Source organism: Triturus cristatus, chromosome 1_1 (genome assembly GCF_964204655.1).
Source record: "Triturus cristatus chromosome 1_1, aTriCri1.1, whole genome shotgun sequence".
Classification (NCBI taxonomy): domain Eukaryota; kingdom Metazoa; phylum Chordata; class Amphibia; order Caudata; family Salamandridae; genus Triturus; species Triturus cristatus.
This window is the reverse complement of record NC_140579.1, coordinates 26,853,213-26,878,098: the sequence shown is the minus strand read 5'-3', so window position 1 is coordinate 26,878,098 and position 24,886 is coordinate 26,853,213. Positions and strand designations below refer to the sequence as shown.

Genomic DNA, 24,886 nt, shown 5'->3' with positions numbered 1-24,886 from the left:
AACATGTGTGAAACCTATGGTTTTTTCAGTGAATTTGCAAGGTTTTTTAAATGCTAATTCCTAACTATAACGTGTGTGAAACCTATGGTTTTTTCAGTGAATTTGTACGGTTTTTTAAATGGCGTTAAGTTACTTTACGCCATTCGTGGCGTGCGCGCCCACTTAACGCAGTTCGTTCCGTGCGCGCACAGTGAGCACGCGGTGCGCTTCGCGCACCGCGCGCCCACTTTACGCAGTTAGTGCCGTGCACGCACGGTGGGCACGCGGTGCGCTACGCGTGCCCACGTTACGCTAGATGGGCCATGTACGCACGATGCGCTTCGCGCACCGTGCGCACATGGAGGACATATGATGCACTTCGTTTTGAAAGGTAATATTTTAATTTTTCGTATATTTTATAAGCCATGCACAAATGGTGCCCTTCGGGCACCATTTGCACACGGGGTGGAGAGAGTGTGGATAATTTTTTTTGGTATTATTTTTTTTTAAAATATTTTAGTTTATCTCATCTCTAATAAGCCAGGCACAATTGGTGCCCTGCGGGCACCAATGGCACACGGGGTGGAGAGAGTGTGGATAATTTTTTTTTTTTTTTAATTTTTTACCGTACGCGTACGGCAAGCGTAATCGGCAAAATTACCGAAAAAATAAAAATTCAGTTTTTGGCCTTGGGGGATCTTTGGGGACTCCCTCAACATGGCTATGTGTGTGGGAGCTGTCTAAACAGCCCCTTTTCATGTTTTTGGGCTTTATATTTTAGAAATCACTCTCAGTGCGAGAGAGAAAATGGCGGCCGCCGCTTCCTGGTTTCGGCCGATTCGAATGTTTACTAAGATCTAAGAGCCAATCAGAATCGCGCTCGCGCACGCCACCGTACGCGTACGGTAAGCGTACCGTAAGCGCACCATAAGCTGGCTCAGATATATATATATTGATTTAAAGGCTATTTTCTCAGAATCTACTGAACAGATTTACACCAAACCTACAAAAGGCACTTCCTTGACCTGAGGACTACCTCTCTGCCAAATTTCTAGTAATTCTGTTCAGCCGTTCGGGCTGTAGCCCTGTCTAAAGGTCCTATGGAAAAATGCATGGGAAAAACGCGTTTTGGGACCCCCCTTTTATCTCAGCCCCCGCTTGACGAATCCCCCCGAGACTTTCAGGGTAGGAGCGGAGCGTAGCGCCCCACCTATTTTGAAAAATTCGCGAGGATTCGTCGACCGGCGCCAAAGTTATTCAAAATAGAATGTTGCAGATTTCCTATGGAAACGTGGTCCTAACTATAACTACCTACTGGCGACCGCCAGTAGGTAATATATATATATATATATATATATAATCTCATGTCATAACATAAAAAAGTTTCATCTTGTAGCATTTGGCCCAACTCAGGATAATTTTTGACTATGTCCAACAGCATTAACGCAGCTATAAAACAGGACATATGCGAAATGAGTAATATATATCCCGAAGTTGAATACTTTCCCAATAGGCCATGTCTCTTTTTTTTGTATATAATAATTTTATTGGATTTTAGCACATCTGATTCTATTATACAAAGCAATGCATTTATGCAGATATAATATGTCTCACTAGAATTGTGGGTCTATTTTGTATATAAGTCTTTGTCATATGTTTAGAAAAATATTTATATTTATATATCTATTTATTTATTTATATATTTATAGCATTGTACATGTTTACATGATGAATTTTATTTACATGATATACTCTGATTGTTGTGGAAACAGTAATACCAATAGTACACAGAGTTACGAATGTTTTTTATGTCTATGGTTTTTGAATGGCATCACATGATGCATCACATGATTGGGGAGGAGGCATTTGAAAATACAAAAGTGAAAGGGGACTAAAGTTCTTCCATATGTGATCAAGGGCACGGAGGTGCTCGAAACGCGTCATATAACGGCTTGAAAGAATAAAAACAACCTATTTTGCCACGTATTTTGGAGTCCGGGTCTCTCTTATCGCTGCAAAGGAAGTGCAAGCTTTGGGAGATCAAGTACACTTCTCATATATATATATATATATATATATATATATATATATATATCCTCCCTTAGTTGGCAATGCACATGGGCACTGATCTACATGTTAGATTGGTTTTGCAGCATGAATCCTTTTCTGGATTCACATGCTGTGCATTATTACGCCATCTAGTGGTCGGGTCTGGAATTGTCATTGTGGGGTTTTTTTTCTCTTTGGGGTGTCGTCGACAACCATTTGGTGCTAGGTCCATCCCTTGTGTGATGTCAGACAGCGCCTCAGAAGTTCTTGTGCGTGGTAACCATCTTCGGATTCTTTTTTCCTCAATTTAAGATTATTGGGTTCTTAGTTTAACATGCGCTCCTCATGCTCTCGTTCAGGCCCATCTGGATAATTCGACTCCGACACCCAGAGGAAAAATAGCCTTCATCGCCTGTGTTCCTCAGTGACTTTTTGCCCAGACATAGACTAAAATCAACTTCTGTCGAGGCCTTGAGCCTCTCGTCATCATAGACTTCCTCTGCAACTTCTTCGCAGAGAATACACACAGGGCAATGGAATGGACCCCATCCATAACTGTCCCCTTTGCCATGTGACCAGGCACAAGCTGTTTAATCTCTGCCTCTCTCCCGAAACAACAACACCACTTGAGCAGTTTGGCTTACCTTCCGCTCGAAAAAACTCTTCGTTACCTATGAGATGGAGAGAGAAGGTGTGCACATCAGAGGAAGCAGCGACCAACCTTCAACAACATCTTCAGATTACACCCCTCGCTTAACGCAGAGAAGATTGAAGAAGACAGCTGTTTGTTCATCCTGCCTCATCATCCGTCGCTTAGCCCTAAAGTGACCTCTTCCAACTACAACCCAGAGGAAAGTGACCAGGAGGCTCCTCTGGCCTCCACAGCCTCCTGTCCCTGAACAAAGACCTCAGCTAGGACCGTGAGCAAGGTCAGCACCGAAACATGCACCAGGCCTCCAAAAAGGCCTTCAAGTTGTGGAAGAGCACTGCCCCAAAGGAGTCTGGCATCAAGCCCATCAACCAAAAGGCAGCCTTTAGACCTCCACCTTCCTCGAGCTCTGAGCAGCACCGACCAACGGTTTCTGACCGTACTACCCTCCCATCCATCTACACCGAACTCTCGTGGCCATCGAGCACGAAAATACTTCACAGATCTTTAAGGATGAAGACCCTTTCGATGCTGGCATCTAGTCTAGACCCAGCTTCAAAAGCGTCTTTGACGCTAAAAACGCCATTGTCATCAAACTCCTTCAGGTCCAAAGACTCCATCAGCGTCAAAGGCACCATTGGCATCAAGGCCCCCTTCAACAGTTGTCTCTAACAACTCGGAGCAGCCCATTTTTCAGCTGCTCCCCCAGACGGGACCGGTCTCCACAACACTGCATCTCAAGCACACAGAGGCTTTGCCTCCAAAGAGAAAGTTGACCTTCGAGTAAGAGCTTGCTTTGGACCCACCCCTACACTTTACTATGGCTACATTTAGTAGTTACAGCTGCTTACATGCAAAATAGTGAACATTCCTCCCTGTTGCACATATCTGTTGTTAAAGTGTTCATTGAAGGCCGTAAAAGGGTCATCCTACCCAGGGTTTCCCCTGCTCCAGCATAAAATCTTATCATAGTCCTCACCAAAATCATGGTATCTCCCTTTGACTCTTGCCCTCTCCAGTCCCTTTCCTGGAAAGAAGCCTTTCTGGTGGATGTAAGTCTCCTAGATGTATTAGTGAGTTACAGGCCCTCGCGCTCTAAGAACCCTTCATTTCGGTTAATAAAAATAGGCAGTACTCATAACTCACCCAAAGTTCCATCCAGAGATGTTTTCCCCTTTTCATGTCGACCATACCATAGAGCTCCCAGTCTTCTTCCTTCAAACAGACTCTGCAGCAGGGAAAGCCCTACAAAGCTTAGATATAAAACCCGCTGTCATGTATTACCGGCTCTTCAGCAAACAGTCTAATTGTTTATGGACTTTGCTAAACCTCTCAAGGGCCTCTCTATATCCAAAGCCGGCATCATCAGACGGATAGTCAGATGCATCCAGACATGTTATCACAAAGTTAAGAGTCCTCCCTGCTACACCAAGGGTGTACTCTACACGAAAGAAGGTAGCAACCATGGCTTTCTTGGGAAATATTCCCTTAGCTGACATATGTAAAGCTACCACTTGATCGACCCCACACACCTCCGCTTAGTATTATGGTGTGGATATCTTAGCAAGGCAACAAGCTATGGTCGGCCGCTTGGAGGGGATACTGCTTTACAGCCAATGCAGAGCATGTGTACCTACAGCATCGCATGCTTAAAACGGAAAATGTCACTTTCCCTGTAAGCATATGTTCATAGCCTGTTGTGCTGTAGATTCACATGTGCTCATCCTGCTTCCCAGAAGAGTGCCGCTTTGATCACAGATCTCTTCCTTTATGAGCTAGCTTCATTTTACAATTCTCATGTGCACCATACTGTGTTTACTCATCACTCCATACTACTCACACCCGCTGTGCGACAACAATCTAATATGGATTTCGGTGCCTATGCACATTGCCAACTAAGAGAGGATTCACTATGTACCTGGTGACTCAAAAGATTTTTTTTAAAAACACAACTTGAAAACGTCCGAGCCCAACATTAGATGGCAGGAGTACGCAGAACATGTGAATCTACAGCACTACACACAACAAACGGATGCTTACAGTGTAAGTTGCACGTTACATCCAAGCCATCCTTTTTGTTTTCTTTGTCATTGTGTTAACATTCCTTCTGTGTTTTGTCTTTTGTAAATACTTGCACAAACTCCTCTTTCAGCAGGGCTTTTGGTTGGCTTTCTGCTCTACATCATGGGATGTGTTGCCTTGTTTAGATGTCCCTGTTTCCTTTCCATGCTCCTCCTCATAGGGCCAGGGACGTTGTCTGCAGAATATCATTTTGTGATCTAATGTTCTTGTATTCTCCCATCTCTCTCTCTCTGCAGTGCTCTCAGATGAAGCCTGGAAGGATGGCCTAACGAAGGAGGGGTCAGCGGCGTCTCCGTGGTGCCTTTATGCATGTAAAACCCCTCAACCCCCTTCACACTTACTTCACTTACCTTGTCTCCTTCCTCATGTCCACTCCCACCACATGTATGTGCACCCCAAAGTACTAGTTCCTTACTGTGCACCCCTCAGGCCTCTGGAGTCTGTCCTCATCAGACTGGTCGCAGATGGACGCTACCACTCATGCGAGGTGCACGGTTTTACTGCATCTCCTGAGTTCCCCCTCTTCACCCACTTGCAAAGGTGGTTTAACCCTTTCTGGTCTACCCTACCTCAGCTAAACCTGGAGAAAACTGCTGCAAACCCTTGTGGCCTCTGTTTTCTGAAGACCCCAATCTGTCTGTTCCTAAAGACTTCCCCTTCACTCTGTCCCAGAACTGGGGTGGGTGGCAGGATTGCCTTTTTTTCAAACTGTACATGGTGTGCTAACCATTAGGGTATTAAATGCCTCCATCTGCTGTGACTGCTAATGGACTCGGGAGTGCACGGGGTGTAGGAACAAGAAGGAATGACGAATCCCACACAATGTCTGCCCTAAAACTTGTTGCTTCTTGCCATTTTAAGGCTTGCCTACCCAGAAGCCTGTGGCAGGGACCAAGACGGAGAAAACTGGGCATGCTTCATTACTGGGACCCATGCCGCCTTGGGGGAGCACTGAAAGGATCTGATGGTGCTGGATGGGGCTGTCACCCTTCAAGACCACAATGACCCTCCCAGCAAGTCTAGTTACCGTTATAACTGGCCCATGGCGACCCTTCCCACAATCCCAAGCATCGCCTATCAGCCCCCTCTGTGAACAATAATTACAATGTGAATCTGTGCTTTTATTATTTCTGATGGTTTTTTTTCACTACTTCCGCCTTTTGTGCCATACAATTTAGCTGACAGATCAAAAGAAGGCTGGGATATTTCTGACTTGCTTACTGTTATGTCCTTGCCCCCATATCATACACACCCCTCCAGGCCCCTCTCCCCAACCAAGGTTTTGGGCTTCATGGATTGTAAAAGCTGCAGCCTGCATTCCTACTTTGCCTTCTCATTTAATTGGCTGATTTTGGGCGCTGACTACTCATATCCATGCCCCCCTAATAAGCCTTTCAGCCAGGGGTAAATCACAAGCCACCCCATTTCTACCCACCCTTTTCCATCTAGCTCAAGGCCTGGGTGGAGGGACTTCTCCACATCCTCCTCCTGCCTGACACCTTGTGGCCCGGGGTGTGCTTGTCACTGCTGGAATCTCTACCTGCCTTATACGGAGCATCCACCAGAGGGCGCCGCTGCCTTCCTGGTTATGAAGCTGGAAGGAGCCTTCTTTTTAAAGGAACATTACATGTATCAATGCCTTTAATATTATTGTATATGACTATACTTTGTGTTGAGATTATTGTTGTACAACATAATGCATAGTGTCCTAGATTTACAGAGTTTAATATAGAGAGATGAAAAACCAGAATTCTCGAAATGTTGACTGCGTGCCCGAGGATCTGCCCTTTCTCTGCCCTCTAGAATTCACGTCTGAGTTTGAGCCTTTTGCTGACACTTCGGAGAAGAGGTGTACAGAACGGTGGGAAAGGTGGGACTGTGGTGCAGGACTGTACTATCGCAACGGGGTAAGGGGCTGTAACTCTGTGCTGGGACTATTCATGAACTCTGAACCCTAGTGGGAGTGGTGGGAGGAGTGGGGCTACACACCCGAAGGGTATGTAGGACAGACTGGGTGTGTGGAGAAGTGAGGCCTTTTATAGTAGGGAGGCAAGCTTGCCCTGAGGGAGGTGGGATAAGATCTAATTAATGTAGTTCAACGGAGGGTTGGTGGGGTTGGGTTTTGTAAGATTGACTAGTCGGACTGGGGGGCGGTGTAAGATGCATTGGAGGGACCGGAATGTAATATGAATTAGTGGCTGTTCTCCACCAACACTGGCCTCAGTTTTGCCACGTCCCTCAGGAGCACCAGTCCTTGCTTGGCTGTACAAGATGGCAGTCCCTTCATCATTTATCCCAGGTTCTTCATTGCTCTCCACCAAATAGATTTACAGCCTTCCTCCTTTCTCCACTCTCCACCTCTCCAGGGCAGCCCTCCTCCTTGGTCTGCGCCATACATTTGATGTCATCACATGTGTCTTGTGAAATAAATATGTATGATATGAATCTGAATTTTCTTGAAGATCTGTGCACTTTCTATCGCTTGTCATTCATTTCTGAGGACATCACCAGTGAATTGGAGAGAAAATCTTGTAGTGTGGTTGGAGATATATATGTGTGTGTGTGTTTGTAGCATGTGTGGTTTTATTTTAGTTTCAGTTAGTTTTATTATAAGAGATGCAAGGCTAATATGAATCACAGGTGCATTTTGTAAATAAATGTTTGAGGCATTTGTGGCTGTAGATACACATGCTGTGCATACTCATGCCATCTAGTGTGCATACTCCTGCTATCTAACATTGGCCCAGGATGTGTGCAAGTTGTTTTTCTTCGAAGAATTCTTCTCTGATCACGCGGTACTGTGACTCCACCCCGTGCTTGTAATGCGCATAGCCATCTGTTCTATTGTTTTATTTCCACTGCCAGGTTCAGACGTGTGCGCCGGGATGACACCATTGCGGTGTTCTTTCCGTTCTTCACAATTCCTCTCCCTCCATTTGTACTGTATTCAATTGCGTTTCCCCTTAGTCGTATCGGGTGGATGCCTACAGTTTCATCCGGGACTGTTCTCCAGTCGACTCCAGCCCACGGACGAGCTTCGCCCATCCGAGTCTCTTTCCCTTCCATTCGGTCCACTCTCAATATGCCTCGCCTTTGACTGAACAGACGCCTTTTCGATACTGCCTTCCGTGTTATGAAATACCCCTGAGCCTACCTCCACCAGGTCTGTTATCTTTGCCCGCATCCTCTTATGACGCATGTAGGTCTTTCGGGTCGAAAAAGACTCCTTGAGACCGCCGAGATGTTGCAGCAAAGATACCCCAGACCTCTTCAGCACCAAGGACCTCAGGGGGAACATCATCCTGAGCCTTTGGCCCCTGACAGGAGGCTTTCTATCCCAAAGAGAGTTCTACCTCCAACCTTGAGATTTAAGACTTCGAAGTCTTCCCGCCCGTTCAACAGGTCGGGCGTACAGCTCCTTCTAACCCTACTCGACACCGCTCCGAGCTTCCACCCCAGAAGGGGCGTTCAGTAGCTCTGGACCCACAGAGGCAGGCTTCTGGACAACCACTGCCTTCAGGCCATGGTCGGCACCGACAGTCGATTTCATACACTACACCCAGCTTCGGCTCAGTGCCAAAGAAAATGTTAAGCCAACTTCCTCAGCGCCGCTCGGTCACGGCTCAGCGAGGACCCAAAGCCGTCGGTGTCGAAACCCAGGTTGGCACTGGTGCCGACTGGAAAATCAGCCATCGAACCAGTCCTCCAGAAGCTGGAAGATGAACTTGATGATTGCCAGAGACAGATAAGTTATCCATCCCCAGATGGGACGAATCCTCACGCAACCTCCGGTGCCAGGCACTCGACCTTCTAAGAGATAGGTCAGCTTAGAGGAAGCTCTGGAGCCCCCTCCACCACCAAAGCAACAGAAGAAGCATGACAAAGAGGCCAGTCCTCTTCCTGATCCTGGACTGCCACCCCCTCTCCTACCTCACACATCACCATCACTGTCCCCACCTCTTTCTCTGCCTGACCCACTTTTGTACACCCCACAGGGGTCACCACTTTCCAACATAGGTCAACATGGAGGGGGGGGGATCGATACGACATGCCCCCACAGGGAGACCCAGGGGATTTGTCTGACGTTGATTGACCTGCGGCTATGGATCCCGACCATTATCCTGCCTGACAATACCACTGTAGGGCTGCTGCTTGCCATAACGTGGAAATGCATAGAGAGCCTGTTGAAAAGGATTTCCTCTTTGAAACTCTCTCCTCGGCCCATCACTCCATCTAGGATGTAGCAACAAGTCCACAAATTAGAACTCAACCCGGCAGTCCTCTGGTGCTTTAAACGCTGGGGGGTTTGCAGCATGAATCTTTTCTGGATTTACATGCTGTGCATTATTCTGCCATCTAGTGGCTGGGTCTGGAATTTAAGTAATTCTTCTGGTTTTAAAAAAAAAATTGTTTTTGGGTGGGTGTCGACAAACCACCATTTGGTGTCCTTCTGTTTTGTTGACGTGCTTCCTCCGGAAGCTCCCACCTTTGGTCGCCATCTTCAGATTCTTTTTTTCCGCCGTTGGGTCTGGATTGTCACAGAAGGAGCTCCAAGGATTTGGAGAGAAGAATCCACGAAAATTGAAAAAATTAGTTCAATAGGTCAGCGATAACTACATTCAACGTTCCGGTCGTTGATTCAAGCATTCGGAGTACGCAGAAAGGTGAAAACAACAAAACTTCGACGAACAACCAGAGAATGCACATGCAGGGGTACCTACAGTCGACGTTCCGGTCGTCGATTCAAGCATTCGGAGTACGCCGAAAGGTGAAAACAACAAAACTTCGACAAACAACCGGAGAATGCACATGCAGGGGGCTCCCTTCAGGAAGTAATGGACAAGAGGCCGTTCAAGTTCTGCAAGAATTGCCACCACAAGTACGCGCAGAAAGATCAGCATCCAGTTTGCAACCTTTGCCTTACGCTCGATTACCAAAGTCAAGACTCCAGCGCATGCTCGGCCTTCACCCTGAAGATGTTGAGAGTGAGAGAAAGGCAGAGAAGGGCCAACTACAACATGCAGGGTTCAGGGCCCTCCCTCATCGCTTCGAGACCTGGGCCTCTCCAGCAAAGAAGAGGACAATGTCACAGAAGGGCCTGAAGTTGACGAGGACCCCGACGTCCAGGTCGTAATGATCGAGAAGAAGACTTCTAAGGAGGTAAGAAATACGTCCGCCCCGAAAAAAGTTGAAGAGTCACGAAAAACGGACTAAAAAACCTCGAGAGGAGCATCGGCGTCGAAGCAATCGACGATGCAGAAGCATCCAAAGATAGGCAGCCCGTCGGATACTTAGACAAGGACTCCAGAATGGCAAAGACCCTCGAAAAATCGAAGACGTCGAAAGACGGACACAATAAAGACGCTTTGACGTCAACAAAGGAGAGGTGGAAACAGGCTTCTGTGACCACGTCGGCAAGCGCGAAAAGGAAGACTGAAACTCTCGGCATCTAAACACAAGCAGCCGAGGTAGAAAAGTAAAGAAAGGACCTCGAAGCCGTAATGGCGAGTATACTACAGCGCAAAAAAGAATTCGCCGACAGCTTGAAGCAATTCGAGATTCCGCCTAAGGCTTCTACAGACACAGACAAGGTCGTCGAGGAGCTACAGCCTCCAACGACACCCAAACCGCTCGACGAGCAAGAGTAGGAGATTACTTCTTCGATGAAGAAAGGGACGCGGATGAGCACACATATGTGGAGTCGGCGGCCTTGGAGACTCAGGACCTCCAATGGCAAGATCGACGTAGAATCACCAGGAGAGGCAATTGATACATATCCCTCGAGACCCTCACCACCTGATGACATTGTAATTGTCACGTCCCGGCGCACTTTGGGGCGGGAATCACACAGGAGGTGAGCGGGAGCGAGAATGCCGGGACATTGGTGGGATGGACTACAATTCCCAGAAGTCAAGTGAGGGGCGTCTCCTACCGTCCCTCGGACTTCCTTCTTAAGCTCCGCCCTGGGACAGCTCGGGGCTTGTCAATCCAGTTTCTTCGAGCTACCGTGTTTGACCTGCCGTCCTAGAGTCACGCTCCTCGTGTCCCGCTGACATCCTGCTAACCCGTCTTATTCCCGGAGCAGCCCAGCTGAGCCCCGTACCAGAGTTATTTCCGCACGCGCTGAGGCGCGCAACTTTGTATCATTTCATCCTGCTCCGACAGGGTGTTCCCCGGCGTGCCGCTTGAAAGGCACACGCGCAACATTGTATCGTTGCACCCTTGTTCGACAGGGTGTTCCCCGGCGTGCCGCTTGAAAGGCACACGCGCAACATTGTATCGTTGCACCCTGGTTCGACAGGGTGTTCCCCGGCGAGCCGCTTGAAAGGCTCGGATCCCGTTTTTGTTATTTACTTTGCTTTCACTCGCCACAGTAACAGGAACTTCTCCATTGGGACTCGCTATTGGGTGAGACGGCTGTCTCTCTCTCTTTTGGATTTCTGTCTACTTCGACACGTAAGCGGATCTCTCTCCTAGATGTTCCTGCTCTAGGGAACCACAGTCCATCAGAGCTAAGTACTTTCCTTACATGTATTTCAGAAGGAGTCTAGTTCGCATGTCATGAGATGTGAAGAGGGACACGCTTCTTGAGGTGGTTAGATTAGCCCTGGACTAAGAGAAACCTGTATCCGGCACTTGTAAGTGGGGGGGTTGTGGTCAGTAACCTTAGACTCCATTCTTCCTGACTGCTGGTAATGCATAGAGTGTGTTCTCTTTATTTCTCACTGCAGGGACCACGGGGTGTATACAGTGGAAGTCCCAGAGCCTAACTGAAGTCTGTTACCTGTCCACTGCAGTGAATTGCTGGTTTACCTTTCTTGTTTCTTTTTTCCCTTCCCCTGATGGGGAGTGGTCCGGCGAGGGTACTATTTATATACTCCCGGGCGGCTCCGCAGTGGGGGCAGGGTTCCCTATCATCTTTCATCGCTCCTGCTGTATCCGGCTTGAAGGTTAGTGGCAATCTGCTAACAGTCTGACAGTAATGTACAATCAGGTGATTAAAAATGCTGCAGAAACTTATGGAGTGCATTTGAAAGAGTCCTGCTTTCTGTTGGAAACCTTGATGCCAATGCAATCAAGAAGCCAATTCCTTCCAATGCTACCAAGTGTGCTAGATCAAGGAAAGGAAGCATTTAAGGAGCCTGCTACATGCAAGGCGGTCACACCGAGAGGTGAGAAGAAATACATACATTCCTTAAAAGGTCCTAACTACATCAAAGGGTCAATAGCGGCTGACTCTATTATCACTTCCACAGCCAGAAAAAGAGCAAATGTGCCAACCACTGCTGGCCCACCCCCAGACAAAGAAAGCAAGAGAATAAACCTAGAAGGTAGAAAGGTCGAGAGAAGTGCTGCAAACCAATGGTGCATAGCTAACTCGAATGCGTTGCTGAACCATCATGCATACCAACATTGGGAAGAGGTAGGGGGTCTGCTGAAACACCTACCGGAGCAGTTCCAAAAGAGAGCTACCCACTTAGTGGAAAGTGGGAAAAATATTGCAAATACATATTTAAAATCTGCTCTGGATGCTGCAGAAACATCCAGTAGACAAATGATGATCGGCATCACAGAGAGAAGACATGCTTGGCTAAGAATCTCAGGTTTCAAGTCTGAAGTCCAAAGCAACATAATAAATTCACCATTCATTGGAGAACAATTATTCGGGAGCGTGATGGAAGACAAGCTAAATCAATTGAAAAAAGAGAACGACACAGCAAGGTCGATGGGCGCTCTACAATTCAGAGGCATGTGTAGGGGCACTCCATCCAGGAGACCAAAAGGTAGAGGTGGCCACCAACCAACTAACTCGCACCAAGCATAGCAACAAACATACCAAAGAAGAAGCCAAACTCTACGGCTGGGCCAACAACAAAACTAGCAGTACCAGCAGGGAAGACAGTCCTTTTGTGGCCGCCCACGGGGAAGGGGCTAACAACAGCAAAGAGGTGGTCCACAAACTACTACCAAGTGACTGCGCTCCAAAAAGGGCACACTTAAAGAAAACATCACAAAGTGTACCCACAGCATTACAGCCTGCACAAGCTCAACAGCCGGTATGCGATCAGTTCAATCAACACGCAACACCAGTGAGAGGCAGACTAAAATGTTTCCTCCAAGTATGGAAGATAATAACGACGGGCAAATGGGTGTTAAACATAATACAATAAGGTTACTGCATAGAGCTAACCAAACAACCACCCAGCAAAAGACCATAACCAAAGATACATTCACAAATGGAATTATCTCAACTACAGGAAGAAGTGCAAGAACTTCAAACACAACAGGCAATAGAACAGGTGTCTCACAAGGCAAGGAACAAAGGCAGTCACTCAACATACTTACTAATTCAAAAGGTAGATGGGACACTATGCCCAATATTAGACATAAGGTTCCTAAACAAGTACATAAAGACACAAAGGTTCAAGATGACAACGCTGCAGGAGGTGATTCAACAATTGCAGCAAGAAGATTACATGGCAACTATAGATTTAAAGGACCCCTACATGCATATCCCTAAGAACGAAAGACAGAAACACCTATTAAGGTTCGTTGTCAACAAAACACACTATCAGTTCAAGGTGCTAGCATTCGGACTCAAATCAGCACCAGGAGTGTTCACAAAATGCCTAGCAACAGTAGCTGCACACCTAAAAAGACGGGGAATACATGTCTATCCATATCTAGACAACTGGTTAGTAAGAGCAAGCTCATACCGTCGCTGCAAACAGCATATACAACAGGTGATACAAACACTAGTTCAGCTGGGGTTTTTAATTCATTGTAAAAAAACATTGCCAGAACAAGTAAAGGTGTTCCTGAGCGCAAACTTAAACACAGTGTCTGGGAAGGCATTCCCAAGCAGCAAAAGAACATTAGCCTTGCTGAAGGAGACTCATCTCTACCTGAGGCATCATCTGACAGTGAGGACAGTGGGAAGGATACTGGGAATTATGGCATCATGCATTCATTTAATTTCCAACATCCGTCTACACGAGACCTTTTCAAGAATGGCTCCAACAACAATGGTGACAGTCAACAGGGGGGATCTAGGTGTTACACAAAGAATTCACCAGGGGATGGCATGGTGGAACAAGACAAACATATCACGGGGCACAGCTTTCACACAACCAACCCCAACAGTGACCATAACAACGGATGCTTCCCAAAACGGGTGGGGAGCACACATGAACAATCTCAAGGTGCGAGGATTGTGGACGCACCAGGAGTCAGTGAAACACATCAACTTTTTGAGTTGAAAAAAGTGTTATTAGCTTTGAATGCATTTCAAAAACAAATCAACAACAAGAACGAATTGATTCAAACAGACAACACAATGACTATGTTTTATATAAACAAACAGGGGGGAACTCAGTCTCTAGCCCTCTCTACTCTAGCCCAAGTAATTTGGAAATGGGCAATCCAAAAGAACATAGACATAGTAGCAATACACTTACCAGGGAAGGACAATATCGAAGCGGACGGACTGAGCAGACAAACGTCATCATCCCACGAGTGGGAAATGAATCAATAGGAACTCAAAAAGATCTTCAAAAAATGAGGGACTCCACAAATAGACTTATTTGCAACACCCCACAATGCAAAATGCTCAAACTTCGCATCCAGGCAACCGTGCAATCAGTCCCTGGGGAATGCCCTATGGATCGACTGGTCAGGGATATTTGCTTGCGCTTTTCCCTCGATCCCACTACTCCACAATGTAATCCTCAAATGCAAAATCAGTCACATGACAATGATTCTCATTGCACCACAGTGAGTCTAGCAAACTTGGCTCTCAGAGATAATGGAAATATCTCAGGGAACAATGCACAAACTACCAAGAAGGCAAGACCTATTAACATTACAAAACGGAAGGGTACCACACCCAGAACCAGAAAGCTTAAGCTTAGCAGCATGGCTCCTGAGGACTTAGAATTTGCGATCCTCAAACTACCCAAGAGTACAATGGCTTTTCTCAGGGAAGGAAGATAACCAACAACAAGAAATGTTATTCATCAAAATGGAAAAGATCCACGCAGTGGTGCCTTAAGAAACCGCTCACAGACAAAATTACTAAAGAAAGAACAGTTCTAAAGTACTTGACTTATTTGCTGCACAATAACCTAAGCTGCACTTCCCTAAAGGTGCACTTAGTGGCAATTGTAGCATACACAAGAAGAGAAACAGGGAGCAGTTTCTTCACTTCTCATGTGGTCAAAAGATTCCCAGAAGGAGCAAAAAGAATAGCACCACCAAAAATGGTGCCAGCACCCACATGAAATCTAAACATTGTTCTAACACCATTTGAACCGCTACATAAAGCAATGCCACTGCCACAAATGCTCACTCTAAAGACAGCTTTCTTAGTGGCAATCACATCTCTATGCAGAGTTGGTGAATAACAGACTCTAACATTACAGGAACCCTACTTCCAAATACATAGTGACAGTGATCATGAGAACAGATCCACATTTCATGCCAAAGGTTGTATCACAATTCCACATAAATCAAACTGTACAAATTCCAAGTTTCGTTCAAAAGCCAAAGACAAAAGCAGAAAGAACTATGCATAAACTGGATGCTAGAAGAGCAGTCATGTACTAGGTTGAAAGAACCTTGGAGTACAGAAAGACAGAACGATTCTTTGTCTCCTTTGCTAAACGATTTTTAGGAAGACCAGTAATCAAAAATAACATCGCCAGATGGATTGCACAAGCCTTTTCAATTATGTCACAAACAAGCAGGTGAAGCATTACAAGGAGCGCAAAGGGCTCACTCAACAAAAAAGAAGGCAGCTACAATCGCATTTCGGGCAAATACTCCAATGCAGGACATTTGAATGGCAGCAACCTGGTCTTCCATACACACATTTACAAAGCATTACTGTGTGGACATCCAAATGAATAAGGAAGCACAAGTGGGACAAAAGGTCTTGCATCATCTATTCACTAACCAACGCTCATCTTCCACTCAGCCACCACTGGACTAGCAAACCGCTACAAAATCTATGCAGTAGCGAACCCACCCTCCTCCACCAGAAAGATGAGACAGAAGGAAATATATTTTTAAAAAAGAACAATAAAACAAAAAAAATCAGAAGATGGCCACCAAAGTCGATGTCACAGAAGGACACCAAATGGTGGTATGTCGACGCCCACCAACAACAAAAAAAACACACAAAAACAGACTACAATTCCGGACGGAATGATGCATAGCATGTGAATCCAGAAAATTCTTCAAGCTGCAAAAGTATACCGACAGGTAAGAAACTATTCGTTTCCAGACATGGACCTCTTCAACACTGCAGAAAATGCATGATTCCAAAACTTCACCTCCTGTTATTAACCCCAATGTACCCCAATATATGCCTAGGTAGTTATGCAACATTTACCTACATATGTCCTACCATATCTACAGAACGGATTGGTGCTGACCTTTTACCTAGTTAGGTGCTACACGACTGTCAAGTGGTTTACTCCGAAAAACTAGCCTGCCTCGTGTATTATGCACGAGGATTCTCCGTATCACAGCAGGATTACCATCTTCTGCATAATAACTCTGCATATGCGTCACCTCTATCGTCATCCTTGCCCGACATGCCCACAGTACACTTTTAGGTAGAACCCCTGAGGGTACCTTTTGGGTATTTAAGCACTACATCTTCGCTGGGCAAACCAGAGGAGAAAGACTTAAACGCTGACGCGAGATGCTGAGATCCCAGCACGCAGTGGTCTGACATCCCTTGTGGTGTGTCCATCTCGAGACCAAGACGGGGTCCTTCGCTCTCCCACATCAGGTAATGGGGTTGGCTCTATCATAAGGGGATTCTTGGCTATACACCTTCAAACATGCTAGGTGCACTTAGATACATCTAGTTAGGGTTTGCATCGTAGGAGTAAACATTATTACTGTTATGTATATATATGCCTGCATATATATTCATTGTCTTAGCACTATGGTAAAATTCTACCTTTTTTTACTCTATTGTTGCTCGTAACCGTATATATCTGTTTATGTCGAATGGTTGTTGCAGCACACGTATTTTATACCAGAATGACACTTGTTCAATAAATACTTATTGAAAACGTCCCCACCGTTTAATCTGTGTACCTCTCTGAGACAAAGTGAGCATAAGAGACTGACAGAAAAGTACTGTACTGTTTCCACGATCCCTGAGGGGTCTGGGTTGTCATGTTCGATAGTTGCCAGGAACTATTTGCTCCTCGGTAAGAGGGGCTCATTGTGGCACTGTGAGCAATCCGGTCTGCAGACTGACATATCCTTCGGGGGTGCCTGTAATCAGTCTGGACACCAATCTCTTAGTTTATGTTGTCTAAACGCACAGATCCTATATAGATTTGTAGGAACTACTTGACATGGCGCCGCCAATGTTGGTTTGGTTCTTATTTAACGGTCAAATCTGAGTAGTTCAGTTGTGCTTTCCCAGAGACCCTTACTCACATTTACCCTGAGACGTCTGTTGTGGGAAGGGAAAAATCCGCCACAGCTGAGTAGGTATATCCTATGTGTTGGCTGTAGATATATTCAAGCTTGAAGGATAATAATTACCTACATTGTGCATAAAACCTTATCTCAATTTCCTTGACACTTCAACAATGTCTGTTGAAGAAAACGCAGCATTACATGCAAATGCAGCGGGGGAAGGAGAGCAAGAAGGTGCTATAAACATTTCAGAAAAGGTCAGTAATGCACTTACTTTAAAACTAGCAGAGTTTGGAGTCTCCGCACTAGGTAGGACTGTAACGTTCGTGATTGAGGCACACAAGTCATTCAGGTCAGAGGTATTCTATTCATGGGTTAAATTCCCACCTGCAGACGCACGCACAAATATATTTCATTCTTACATCCCAGATGAAACATCTGAAGAATATTGTCCATATGAGGACATTGAAATTCCGCTCAGTTACCAGGAGCATGTAAACTGGTGTTCGAGGCATATGAGCTGCAGATCACACACTATGCATAGATCGCCATCTGGTGTTGGGCCCGGATGTTTGCACTTGTTTTTGTCCTGAAAAAGTCTTTGGAAGTCACGAGATAGGTGACTCCTCCTTTGGATAACAGCACGCACGGGCATCGGCTCCATCTTCAGATTGTTTTTTCTGCCATTGGGCTCGGATGTGTTTCTCGCGCTCCAGTTCGGAACCGTCACCAATTCCACTCTCGACGCGCAATCCTTCACCCTTCTCCGGTATTGTTTTCGATCGCGATCCCTAGTCGTCGCGCATCTCTTCAACATCGAAGTCCTTGGTTCCGGTCGTCGGCGAAGGCCTTCGGGCCTACTTGGGCCTTGGTATTTGGCTCATGGAAAGGACGCCATTCAAGAAATGTCCTCATTGTGGGTCAAAATTTCCCCACACCGATCTGCATGAGGTGTGCAACCTCTGCCTGTCACCGGAGCACGTGGCCTGAGACTGTGCAGCTTGTGCCTCTTTCCGCTCCAAGAAGACCATTAGAGATCGTCGAGCTAGGACAACAATGGCTCCCTCATCAGCACCCATCCCCTTCCAGGAGGGCGTCGATGTACCAGAACAAGAGTGGATCAAAAAAGGCCCCATCAGCGCCTCCGAAGCTGATGACTCCGACCTCGAGGACATCACTCCTGGGCAGCGGGTCGTAAGTAAAGACGTCGACTCTGACCCCTTCCCTACACCATCGAAAAAGGCTTCGGTCACACTTTCACCTTCGGGCCCAGGTGCACACCGAGAGACTGCTTCCCATTCCCCGCCCTCGGGCCCGTCAAAGAAGACTACTAAGCCTTCAGGCAACTTGGGCTCGAGTCAGTCTGCCATCGGTACCGAGCGGTCACCGGCACCGAAAATGAAACCGTCCTCCTCCTCCATGCCAATCGCTGCCTCCACATCCAAGCACTCAGCACCGAAATCTATGGGCACCGCCCCATTGACTCAGAAAAAACTCTCGGATCTGAGCAAAAAGCCGATTCCTAAAGCTTCGGATTCACACCCTTCGGAACCGAAAAAACACCTGGTTCCACAAGCGGCCACAGAGACTGTTAAACATCACAGTTCCAAGCCAAAGGAGCACAAAACCATTCCAGAGCCGGTGCCCCGCAAGTCTGCCGATCCAAAACGGTCGACACCGAAAGACCAGCCTCTATCAGAAGAGCTATTTAGACCAGACTCTAAACAGAAAACTCTTCTAAAAGACCCGAAAACTGGTCAGCTGACTTTGAGTACAAAGAAGAGACCATTGAATACGCCTGTACCGGCTCCACCACCTAAAAAAAGGGACATTGCCACATCTCCCCTCAGGGTCCCTTCTCCACCTTCTCCTCCACCTCCTCCCCCCACACCATTCTCCTACACCATCTCCACCACCAATGGATGATGATGACACCTCTGATGACACAGGAGGGGGTGCGGATGATGAGCCGCTAGGGGTCCACCTTAATCCCCAGACCCCGGGGGTGATTACAGTTCAACAGATGTCCCTAATGTTCTACAGGATGACATCTACCCCTCTAGGCCTTCCCCTCTGGAGGATACAATGGGTTTTATCAGCTCCTCCACAGAGCTGCCCAATACCATGGGGTGGACTTACATACTGGCCCTGTGGAAGACGATTTCCTTATGGACACCTTTGAAAGGTCCACCACTATTCTGCCCATGCTAAAAGGAGACACCAAGCATGCACCTGAGGTATTTAAAGATCCTGTTAGGGCTAGGGTTATTAACCCCAGAATCGAGAAAAAGTACAAGGCTGCCCCAGCAGTCCCAGCTTGCATTAAGGGCCCGTACCACTAGACTCCCTTGTAGTCTGCTAGAAAGAGGGTCAACTCTCAGAGATCAGGGGACGCTCCACCCCCCATAAAGAGTCCAAACTCTTGGACGCCTCTGGCAAAAGAACTGTATCACAGGCAGCTAACATATGGCGTATCGCCAACACTCAAGCACTGTTAGCCAGGTACGATAGGGCACATTACGACCAGCTGGAAACCCTATTGCAACACCTCCCCGACAAATATAAGGACAAGGCCAATCACCTTATACAGGAGGGGAAACTCATTACCAACACCTCCATTTGTTGCGCGCTGGATGTGGCAGATACCGCCTCCAGAGCTGTCAACACAAGTGTTCTTCTGCGTAGACATGCCTGGCTATGCATTTCAGGTTTTAAACCTGAAGTACAAAGTTCCATCTTAAACCAAACATTCGATCAGCAACGCCTATTTGGCCCTAAAGTAGATTCATCCCTTGAAAAGATGAAGAAAGACACGGACACAGCTAAATCAATGGGAGCCTTGCAATCGCAAGCTCCCAGATGTTCCTTTCGTTGTTCCTCTTGCAAGGGCACCTCCAGAGGCTACTCCTCTGACAACCCCTCCACCTCTTATAAGACTCCCACCCAGTCTACATTCACCATAGGTTACCAGAGAGGAGGCTACAGAGGTAACAATAACAAAGGTAGTGGCAAGACCAACAACACCCGCTCTGCGTCCACCCCTGCCCAATGACTTCCCACCGTTCCCCTGGCCCATTCCACTCCAGTCGGGGAAAGATTACAACAGTTCCTGCCTGTTTGGAGCAACATCACCACAGACAGGTGGGTGAGACAAATCGTTCAATCAGGTTACTGTCTAGAACTCACCTCTACTCCCCCAAACATACCACCCAAACAGCACCCAATGTCGTTAGAACATTTATCACTGCTCTAGCAGGAAGTCATCTCCCTCCTACAAAAGAGTGCAATAGAACCAGTTCCTCTGCACCAACAAAACACAGGAGTTTACTCTCTCTACTTTCTCATACCAAAAAAGGACGGCTCTCTGAGACCTATTCTCGACCTCAGATCCCTAAACCTCTACATACACTCGGAACATTTTCACATGGTCACACTTCAGCAGGTCCTTCCTCTTTCACAAGGCAACTTCCTCGCCACTCTAGATCTCAAGGACGCCTACTTCCATATTCCCATTCACACATCTCACAGGAAATATCTCAGGTTTGTAGTGAACGGTCAACACTGCCAATTCAGAGTACTCCCTTTCGGAGTCACCACAGCACCCTGGGTATTCACCAAGTTCCTGGCAGTAGTGGCAGCTCATCTAAGAAGACAACACATTCACGTCTTCCCATATTTGGACGACTGGCTCATAAAAGCCAGCTCACACAATCAGTGTGTACATCACACTCACGCCACTATTCAACTGCTCCACGACTTGGGGTTTACAGTAAACCACGCAAAGTCTCATCTACAACCGTCCCACATACAACAGTACCTAGGTGCCACAATAGACACCTCAAAAGCCAATTCATAGGGTTGATGGCCTCTTGCATATTCAAGTGCCTCACGCAAGACTCCAGATGCGTCCTCTCCAAGAGTGCCTAGCAAGCCAATGGAACCCGGCTCAAGGTCTGTTAACAGATCTGGTGTTGGTAGACGGTCGCACTCATTGCTCTCTGCAGTGGTGGAACACCCAAAACCTTTCCAAAGGGCGACCGTTCCTAGAGCCAGTTCCACAGATCGTCCTGACAGCGGACGCATTGCTCTCCGGCTGGGGAGCTCATCTTTTACATCACACCATGCAGGGCAGGTGGACTCCTCAACAGAAATTACTCCACTTCAACCACCTGGAGTTACTAGCCATATTCCTAGCCCTAAAGGCATTCCAGAAGCAAATATCAGGCAAGGCTGTCCTAGTCCGTACAGACAACAGGACAGCCATGTACTACATGCAGAAACAAGGCGGGACACATTCTCTACAGCTCTCTCAACTAGCGTAAAGCATTTGGAGATGGGCTATACCGCAGAACATTTTTCTCCTAGCCCAACATGTCCCGGGAGTCCAAAACAACATAGCAGATTTGGTAAGCTGGCAAACGCAACAGATTTACGAGTGGGAACTTCTTCCGCAAGTTCTTCAACCATTTTTTCAAATGTGGGGCCAACCACACATAGACCTCTTCGCCACACACTAAAACGCCAAATGCCCAAGCTTCGCCGCCAGATTTCCATACCCATTGTCCAAAGGCAATGCGATATGGATGAATTGGTCAGGCAGATTTGCGTACGCTTTTCCGCCTCTCCCACTCATGCCACTGGTGGTGCGAAAGCTACAGCAACACTCACTGACTCTCATTCTAGTTGCTCCAACTTGGCCCAGACAACCGTGGTACACCACGTTACTGGAATTCTCTGAAGTTCCGCACCAAAAACTGCACCTTTCCCCACGCCTATTAACCCAGATCCGTGGAGAGATCTCACACCCGGACCCAGCTCAGCTCAACCTTGCGATCTGGCTCCTGAGGTCTTAGAATTCGGTTACCTTAACCTTCCCCCCTGACTGTATGAACGTTATTAAAGAGGCTAGACATCCCACCACTAGAGCCTGCTATGCAGCCAAGTGGAAAAGATTTGTTATATATTGTCATAACACCATCACCCCCCTAGATGTGTCTATCCAACACATCATAGATTACCTTCTACATCTCCAAAGGTGTAACTTAGCATATACATCTATTAGGTTGCACCTCACTGCCATAGCGGCTTATTTACAAAATAGGCAACACTTATCTCTTTTCAGAGTACCTGCCATCAAAGCATTTATGGAAGGCCTCAAAAGAATAATTCCTCCCAGAGTACCAACCTCACCTGTGTGGAATTTAAACATAGTTCTCACAAGACTCATGGGTCCTCTCTTTGAACCTCTACATAAATGCGAGCTACAGTTTTTAACATGGAAGGTTGCTTTTTTAGTGGCCATCACTAGAAGAGTTAGTGAGCTCCAAGCACTAACCATTCAGGAACCTTTCTTACAAATACATCATAATAAGGTTGTTCTCTGAACTAATCCTAAATTCCTCCCTAAGGTTATTTCTCTCTTCCACCTTAATCAGTCTGTAGAGTTGCCAGTGTTCTTCTCGCAGCCACAAACAGTCGCAGAAAGAGCTCTTCACACTCTAAATGTCAAAAGAGCACTGCTTTATTACATTGAGAGAACAAAACCTTTTTGCAAGACAAAACAACTTTTCGTGTCCTTCTCACCACCACATAAAGGCAACCCCATCTCCAAATCTGGAATAGCAAGGTGGATTGTAAAATGCATACAGATCTGCTATCACAAAGCAAAAAGAACATTATCAGTTCCCCCTAAAATCCACTCTACCCGAAAGATAGGGGCTTTAATGGCATTTTTAGGGAACATTCCCTTACATGATATCTGCAAAGCAGCTACATGGTCTAAACCGCGCACATTCACAAAGCACTATTGCGTAAATATGCAAACAAAACAGCAAGCTAATGTGGGCCAGGCTGTACTCAAAACATTATTTCAAACTACTGCAACAGATACTGGTGGTCGCCGCTAAGGAAGGGTACTGCTATACAATCTATGCATAGTGTGTGATCTGCAGCTCATATGCCTCGAACGGAAAATGCTACTTACCAGTATGCATCTGTTCTTGGCATGTAGAGCTGCAGATCCACATACGCCCACCCACCTCCCTGGCTACCTTTATCTGTTCCAATTTCATCTAATTTAGATACAGCATACATGGGCGTCTTACCTGTTTCTCACAAAACTCCATCATTTCCCTGCTGGCGAAAAACAATCTGAAGATGGAGTCGATGCACATGCGCACTATCATCCAAAGGAGGAGTCACCTATCTCATGACTTCCAAAGACTTTTCCAAGATAAAAACAAGTGCAAACATCCGGGCCCAACACCAGATGACGATCTATGCATAGTGTGTGGATCTGCAGCTCTACATGCCAGGAACAGATGCATACTGGTGAGTAGCATTTTCCTTAAAGGCATCCTCCCACATACCACAGAAAAAGTGAGACTCAGTCTGCTCAGCAGAGATGGAGCGACTTGGCCGGTCCTAGCGGCTTACACACCACATCCAGGCGTTGACACATTGCTAATAGCAGACTTATGTCAACTTCACAAAGAAATAATACAACTTTACAGAAATCTGACACAGTTCATCATGAGAACGCTCACACTTCAACCAACTAAAATTATCCCAGCAAATCAACTACAAGGAACTGCAACTAAAATTACCTCACAAACACTGAACGATGTTATGGGGAGAATGCCCACTAAACGTGAGCAAATGCCCTTCTGGATAGCACAGAAAGTAGAGGCAGTGTTTCCACACACAGGCCCACAAGAAAAACACAGAATACTGACAATATGCTTGTGTTAGACCCGGCCTCGTGGCATGGCCATCCCTGTCCCCGCACCAATTAACCTGACCCATGCACCTCACGCAGCCCCCGAGCACACGGCCTAGCCGATCCATCCCACCAGAACACACACACACCCGACCCGGACTTCCCCGTACGTGGCCTTCCTCCTTTCGGCCACACCGGGCCCGCGTGCCCACTTCATGCACCATGATGGCCGCCCGGCCCCAGCGCGACCCTGGCCTAGAGGCGCCACTCCGGCTGGGGGACATCGCGCTCCCATTGGGATGAGAGAGGGAGGAGCAGTTTCCATCGCACCTCTGAGCTCCCCTGGGAAGGTGGGTTTCGATCGGCCCGCCGGCCTCCCCGAGGGCTGGCTCCACGCCTGCTGGGTGTCTGGGACTCCTCCCGACCCGGCCCTGAAAGGATCAAAAGACAATGGCAGGAAACCCCGACAAGCGACCCCCAGGTGACAAGACCCCTGCCTGCACAGACTCCGGACATCAAAGAGGAGTCGTCCTATAACAAGGGGTGCTCTGGGACTATCCGGCAGATTCGCCTTTGGAAACACCTGAGCCCTGCTGAGTGACTCGCGGCTCCCTGAAGATCGTAAGACCTCCGAACCTGTGCTTGAGCCCTGCTGAGTGACTTGCGGCTCCCCGAAAAGATCGTAAGACCTCCGAACCTGTGCTTGAGCCCTGCTGAGTGACTCGCGGCTCCCCGAAAAGATCGCAAGACCTCCGAACTTGTGCTTGAGCCCTGCTGAGTGACTCGCGGCTCCCACAGACTCTCTTGGTCCCGCCGGACCCCGACGACGACAAGCGTATCCCCCAGCTCGAGGATTGTGAGCTGTGCGCCGGGTACGCCCCTGCATTTTATCCATATCCCCAAAGACTGTCCCGCTACCTCCTACCCCCCCCGAGACTCTGTGAGCCCGTGCTCTACTTGTATAT

The 24,886-nt window shown here is 47.2% G+C and overlaps 1 protein-coding gene and 1 pseudogene across 3 annotated transcripts in view; both read left to right on the top strand.

The window, feature by feature from the left end:
* The window catches only part of LOC146869212 (flotillin-1-like), a 164,062-nt gene extending 156,852 nt beyond the window's left edge, over window positions 1–7,210 (top strand). For both annotated transcript variants that reach the window (XM_085643412.1, XM_085643441.1), the window contains exon 13: window positions 4,996–7,210. In XM_085643412.1, the coding sequence (XP_085499538.1) occupies window positions 4,996–5,028 (33 nt within the window). In that variant the 3' untranslated portion in view covers window positions 5,029–7,210. The remainder of the gene's footprint in view (window positions 1–4,995) is intronic.
* A 3,050-nt stretch (window positions 7,211–10,260) lies between these two features.
* Window positions 10,261–24,886, top strand: part of LOC146869211 (flotillin-1-like) — a 97,740-nt pseudogene continuing 83,114 nt past the window's right edge. Inside the window, exon 1 of the transcript XR_014970332.1 lies at window positions 10,261–10,403. The product of XR_014970332.1 is annotated as a flotillin-1-like (transcript). The remainder of the gene's footprint in view (window positions 10,404–24,886) is intronic.